The sequence below is a fragment of the Lupinus angustifolius genome, chromosome LG17 (assembly GCF_001865875.1).
Source record: "Lupinus angustifolius cultivar Tanjil chromosome LG17, LupAngTanjil_v1.0, whole genome shotgun sequence".
NCBI lineage: Eukaryota > Viridiplantae > Streptophyta > Magnoliopsida > Fabales > Fabaceae > Lupinus > Lupinus angustifolius.
In genome coordinates this window covers 14,920,692-14,927,289 of record NC_032025.1, presented here as the reverse complement: position 1 = coordinate 14,927,289, position 6,598 = coordinate 14,920,692, and the positions used below count along the sequence as shown (strand labels likewise).

Here is a 6,598-nt window from a genome sequence, read left to right as displayed (position 1 = left end):
ATAGACCCTCTCCACCGTCCGGGGAGCAACAGCCTCGAAACCGTGAAACGACTCTTTGCCCACAGGCAGGCTAAGAGAGCTCCCATAAGGGAAGGTACTAGGTGTCCCAAGTACTTCCCTATCCACCCACCAGTATCGGGAATCCTCCCCGGTCAATTCCGCTGGAACAGATAGTTGCGATGCCTTTGATTTATAAGTCCTCATCGTCATGAACCTGCCATCACAAGAATCATCAGATTCAGACTCAGACTCAGAATCAGAACTGCTAAGCCCATATTTGGCACGCAATGAGGCCAGATAGGCATCGGCACCCTTCTAGAAAAACCCCCCACCTCCACCTCTGGAGGAGGGAGGAGGAACTACATTCAACGGTTCAAGAACCTCCACCAATGCATAAGACGAAGGGGGCAATTTCTGGAAACATGGTGGAGGTCCAGGGAGGATCTCCACGTCGGAATCAGACTCATAATCACAAATAAAAACCATGGAGAACAGAAGGTTACCTGGGTTTTTGAAGAGGTTGAAAGAGTCCGAAAGGAGATCACACGAAAGGCAAGAAATGACTGAGTAAATTGAAAGGTCGTTTAAAATGCGTAAAAGAGAAAACATCACGAAAACCCCTACTTATAGAAGAACCTGGACCATGGGCCCTTCCCACAAAGCCCATCCATGTCCTCATCAGAACCGCATAAAGACACTCGAGTGCGATCCAATGGAAATCCGAAAAACAAGGTAAAATTCGGCAAAATCCAGAGATCTTGACACGTGTTAGCATTTAAGTGACTAGCGGTCAATCCCAAGGCATAATGAGGTTCGGCGGATGTTAAAGGTTGCAGAAGGTAAATGATGAAACGTCCACTCTAGCCAGTGCACTGCCCAAGGCCATTAATACCTGCCACGTAGTGCATCGAACCGAGGAATTACATCATAAGTCCCAAAAGAAAAAACCCCAAGACATTCCAGGTAAACCCATACGCCCAACAGAGTAATCTGCCGTAACGAGCCACGCCCAATATCCGGGTCAACCCAATCGGCAGCTTTTCAACACCAAGGCGCCGAACCTCATAAGGACCATCCGCCATAGAAAAGACCCCGGTATCCAATAAGCTCGCCAAAGGGAGCCACCAGTTAAGACGCCAGACCAGACCCCTCGCCCAAATCAAAGGAGGCTCATGTCAAGTCTCCCAGCATACTCATCCAGCATCGTGGCAGACTGGGGGCAACTGTTCCTATCCGGCGAACCAAAGGTCATGTTTAGACGCCGAGGTGGCCCCACTCGTTGGGACCACCAAAGTTGACCCAGGGGACAACATGCTTTCCGTACTCCACCAACCTACCTGCCAGCGCGACAGACGGGTTGCAGAGCGGGAACCTAACCACCCACAGGCTAGAAGACAAGAAGGGCACGGCGTACGATCCCGCAGACCGCCTGACACGGGAAAAGCAGCTCCCGGCAGCACCTTTGGTCGGCCACGCGTCGCACCACCAGCCAAGAACCCAAGGTCAACTCTCACTCCTATAAATAGGAGTACCCACCAACAGGAAGTATCTTAACAAAAACTCCTTGACTCTCTAATATTGTTCTTCCTGTCACTCACTCTCTCTACTTCATATACTGACTTGATCGTCGGAGAGCATTTTCAGGTACCTCCACCGGCGGGCCCAACTCTCTTGCTACCTCCAGTCACCTTGACGACCACTTCCTACCTCTTCATCAACATCTGACTCATCATTGTCCGTACCCTCGTGTTCTGATAGAGAACAAACACAAACATATCATAAACATAAATGGGATATCAACATAGACCAAGCCAAATGGTTTGACCACTAATCATTCATGAAACAACCCATCGCGCCCTTGGACCATTTTCATCTAGACAAAATACAATTTAATCAGGTTGAACTTGTCAAAATCGGATTAATTGGAAAGTTCCAACCCATTCCCTTTTGAATTAAGAAAAAGGTCCAAACAAGAAACAACACAATTATACAAAAGCTAGGAGAAGACACAACATCCACCACACTGGCCAACCGTCCACTGTTAGGGTTATCATCTTCCCCTATTTCAGTAGTGTATATCTACATTTTTTCCTGTTTGCTGCGGCACTTGCATTGGTGAGATGAGGAGTGCATATCATGTATGTAGCAGCAAGATTTTGTTTTTGTTGAGTTACATTCCCAAATTTGAATTTACCATATAGCTTCCCTCCTTGTTTTTTAACACAAGAACCTACGGGTCCAACTAAATAAGAGTCACTATAGTCATTGTTAAGGTTGTTCTTAACGGAATATGAAAATTCTTATTTTGTTCTCCACTTTGTTGGTCCACTTTGTTAGTCTTCTTTCCTTAATTTTGTTTTTAAATAAGAACTCTTGGTTGGTATTAACCAAATGAAAATGAGGAGAGATAGATATTATAGGAAAAAGTAAATACCGTGAGACCCAAACAACAATAAAAATAATGTTTGTTATTGTGAGAAAAAATAAATATTGTTCTTATTTCATGATGAGTTGTAATAAATTATAAAATATGCAAATAAAAATGAAAAAGTTGTTTGCCATTAACAGTGCACTTGTTTTTATAACGTCAATTGATCAAAACTTATCTGCACAATCAAATCTAAATTGAGACCGCTTCAATTTGATGTCCGGCTCAATTATCTAAACATTGTTACCAATCAAATCTAAATTAAGATCTCTTCAATTTGATGTCCCGCACAATTATCTAAACATTGTTTGAGCTATTCTCATCTCTCTCATTCTAGGTGCACTGCAGGTAACTATTATTATTATTATTTTAAAATGAAACCAGGATCGCCACCTTACTCTCGTCCCAGACCTGGCAGTTCTCCCATGACTGTCCAGTTATGCCTTTCATGCAAACTTTAAACTCTAAACCTAATTTTCTGCTGTTACACGAACCAGGACCATTACAAAACAGTTACACTTCCTTGATTCCATTACCTTGTTTACATTTTCATATGCTCAAAGTTCAAACCACCACACAATATATTATTCTCTCCAACTTGCTTAACAAAGTTTAAAGCTGTAATATGATGGAGCAAACACTTTCAAGTAAAAATTTAGAACTCCGCATAGCCAAACACATACGATGTGGGAACTGGACTAACAAAAAATGTTATTTAAACGACAATAATAATAAGACCACAGAAGCGAGGACACGATAGATATTCTGGTCAAAGACAATCTTTTGATTCATGATATAAGTAACAATCCAATCAAAGCCTTCAAGCAGCAACTTGTACAAAGAGCTGCTTCCGGATCTGCAATAAGGAGCAAGAAGCTTCATAAGAAATCAGTCATTAGATGTGGTTAGACTATTCATTGTTCATCTTAAAAAAAACGTTCGGCTACCACACCTTTTCTACTACGAAAATACAAAATAAAATTTGTTTATATTATAGAATCAAGATTGACACATGACACATCAAATTTTGCATCTTGGTCACTCTGCAAAATCAACTATATACAATAGATGTACAGTTGGGCAGTAATGGATTAGTGGTAATAAGGTATATTCTGTTTAGATGCAGAAAGAAATTGCAAGTAACAATTACTGAAGAGGATATTTTGGGCCATTCCAGAAAATACAAAAGCACAGAATGAAAGAAATATCAATAGTCTGCAGACCAAATCAATGGCTATAAATTGAATGAAATGATCTACATACTATAAGTGATTCATGAATGCTAGAAGTCATCTAAGCAATAGCAGCTAGTTTCATTTTCTGTTTTGAAGAACTATGTCCCTTTTCCCTGTTCAACAAAAACTATAATCCTGAAGTCCCTCCAAGTCCCACCCCATCATACACCATTATTTGAGTTAGTTATCCTACTTGTGTAGCCCCTCCCAGTTCCACCCCGTCATACACAACATCATTTGAGTTAATTGTCCTATTTGTCTATCGCAGTGTGTATAATTCACCAAGTCTTGTTTGAAGAAAATTTTCCCTTTTCAACAAAAACTATAACGCTAAAGTCCCTCCTACATCAGCATTTTCATTTGAGTTAAATGTCCTATTTGTCCATCACAGTGTGTATAACTCATCTGAAGCGTTTTATTTCAATATCAAAATTTCCAATATCTTAAAAATAACCAGCTTCCCATTTGAGAATAACATGAAATCACAATACAAAAACAATTAAGCAACAAAGATCCAATAAAGAGAACACCAGTCAGAGAACAAGGCAATTGCTATGCACAAAAAGTTTACCTCTGGCAGCTTGTTACGGAACAACACATCCAGTCGTGCATCCAGAGTATTCTCAAACACAATCTTTCCATCTCGAGAAGCCAGCACCACCCCACCAGAGCTGAACATCCACAAATAATAATCAAGTATAATGTAACTGATATCTCAATATGAAGGCAAATACACAGGTACTAGCCCAATGCAATTTTAGCAAGAATTCTCAATAAACTACAAACATTAAAAGCAGGCTACTCCTAAATTTCAAAATCATTTATGTTTTACATGAACAAAATGTTACAACTAATCAAGAGAAGAGGTACAGTACGGTAAGAAATAGAACCCTGATTGTAAGAGCCAGAAAATTAATTAGGATTCAATAATAGCATGAGCAATACCAGTGGAGTTCATGGGCATTGTGATGGCTGGGTGCAGGTGGAAGAAAGACATTGTTGTCGACAATGATCTCTGGTGGATGTACATTTTCTTTGTCAGCATACTCCTGTGCAGCTGAAGCCAACACATGCTCTACCAATTGCAGGTCATGTTCCCGACATCTCAATAAGACAGCAGGTTCTTTCAGCCTTAGCAAACTCTGTCACACAATGTTTATATTATACTCCAAGCCCATATTGGCATCAAAACACACACAAACACACACACATATAGAAAGTAGCTCACAAAATGGCATCAGAACACACACACAAACACAATCAACCACATTGGTTCAATGGAATCAGCAGGTAAATCGTAAAAACATTTGTATTAGTTTTAGCAACATTGCCGTCATCACAAATAATACAAAATTAGCACACAATAAATAAATAAATAGAAGTAACAGTGGCTGCCTATGTGCAATACTCAATTTTTAACTAACCTGAACAATGAGATCTTTCAGAAGGTTCCTGTACACATGATCATGATGGGTCAAACTCAAATGATGGTGATGGCTCACACTCAAAAGTTCCTTGGATGCAGCTTCTTTCATGGAATTGACTACATCATCTTGAGCTTGAAGAACTTTTATACGAGAAGCATTCAGTTGCATCGAGTACTCACTGCACAAACAATTGGACCACAAATTAAACCTCAAAAACTAAACTCTAAATCTCACTCATTAAGAAATATGAATTTACCATTCATCACACTTTGGCATTAACCTATTCGAGTCATTGGACAATACATATGTCAATATTAATTATTGATTTCAATGAACAATACTACAAGGATCCGCTATACTTTAAATAGAAATCAAGCTTGGGTAATAAAAACAATCCTCAATGCCTGAACATAAAATGAGATTTAGAGTGTGAATAAATCTCCAGGATTCGATTTCAAACGAAAATGAAAGAATAAAAAGGTATGTAGTAAGTTACATCTTCCTGCGAATTTCAACTTGTTTCTCTTTGCGCTCGTACTCTTGCCTGATCTTCTTCTTCTCGGCTTCAACCAACTGAAGCTTCTCGATGTTGAACTCCTTCACAAAATGAAACCAGTAGAATTTAGAGGCGATCCAATTCCAAATCCAAGTCCAAAACATAAATAAACAAGAAATGTAGAAGAAGAAAAAAATGGAAGGAAATGAAGTTACTTCTTCGGCAGAGACAGAGATCTCTCTGGCTTTTTCCTCCGCTTCCTGGCGTATAAACCTCACCATCTGATCGATTTGCTTGGAGACATCGGAGTCGTTCATTTTTTTCTCAAACTCTGAGGAATCGAATCGGAGAAGATCGGTCAACTTCGTTGATGATTGATACGTACTGTCAGCCTACCAATGCTCTTTTTATGCAATTTCTCTTTCTCCTGCTTTTTTTATTTATTATTTTTTATTAAATGTTTATTAACAAAATTAGTTCTCGATGTGAAGTTAAAGTTATTTATTGGAATTAAAAAAAATGTTTACTTACATTTTTATCAATATAGGGTTGCTCTGTCCGTCACCTTGCAATGTTCATCTAAATTAGGATAGATATGAGCATCTCCAATTTTAAATAGGTAATGTATGCCTTAAATACGAGCAGTGCGAACATCTAGGTCACCTAAATAAAATTACAAAAAATATATATAAATATATAATTGTATATACGCTAGTAATATAAAATAAAAAATACATATTTTACATACAAATATATTTATTATAATAAATAATTATACAGATGGAACTATACAATTTGAGATATTAAAATACAATCTTAACAACTATTTGAATTTATCTCTTTATTGTTACACCTTATGCTCAGATAGAGCCCACATTGCCTAGTTCGGATGCTTGCGAGCATGGCGAATAAAGGCTAGACAGAATGAGCAAACTAGATAATATTCAATTTTATTCAACCTATTTTAACAAAATAAAACAATACACAAGTTTCAAGCAATGATTCTTTTCTG

At 38.6% G+C, this 6,598-nt stretch overlaps 1 protein-coding gene across 3 annotated transcripts in view; it reads right to left on the bottom strand.

The window, feature by feature from the left end:
* The window catches only part of LOC109332009 (V-type proton ATPase subunit E-like), a 19,664-nt gene extending 13,664 nt beyond the window's left edge, over positions 1–6,000 (bottom strand). The window contains exons 1-7 of one of the 3 annotated variants that reach the window (XR_002105869.1): positions 5,802–6,000; positions 5,587–5,687; positions 5,088–5,268; positions 4,609–4,805; positions 4,235–4,334; positions 3,150–3,284; positions 2,942–3,068 (exon numbers count right to left, since the gene is read on the bottom strand). Coding sequence is in view for 2 of the 3 variants with exons in the window: in XM_019566847.1 (XP_019422392.1) it covers positions 3,249–3,284; positions 4,235–4,334; positions 4,609–4,805; positions 5,088–5,268; positions 5,587–5,687; positions 5,802–5,903 (717 nt within the window). In the remaining variant the exon portion in view is untranslated. Of the gene's footprint in view, positions 1–2,941; positions 3,285–4,234; positions 4,335–4,608; positions 4,806–5,087; positions 5,269–5,586; positions 5,688–5,801 lie in introns of those variants that run through there. The other 2 variants (XM_019566847.1, XM_019566846.1) reach the window with 2 other exon arrangements.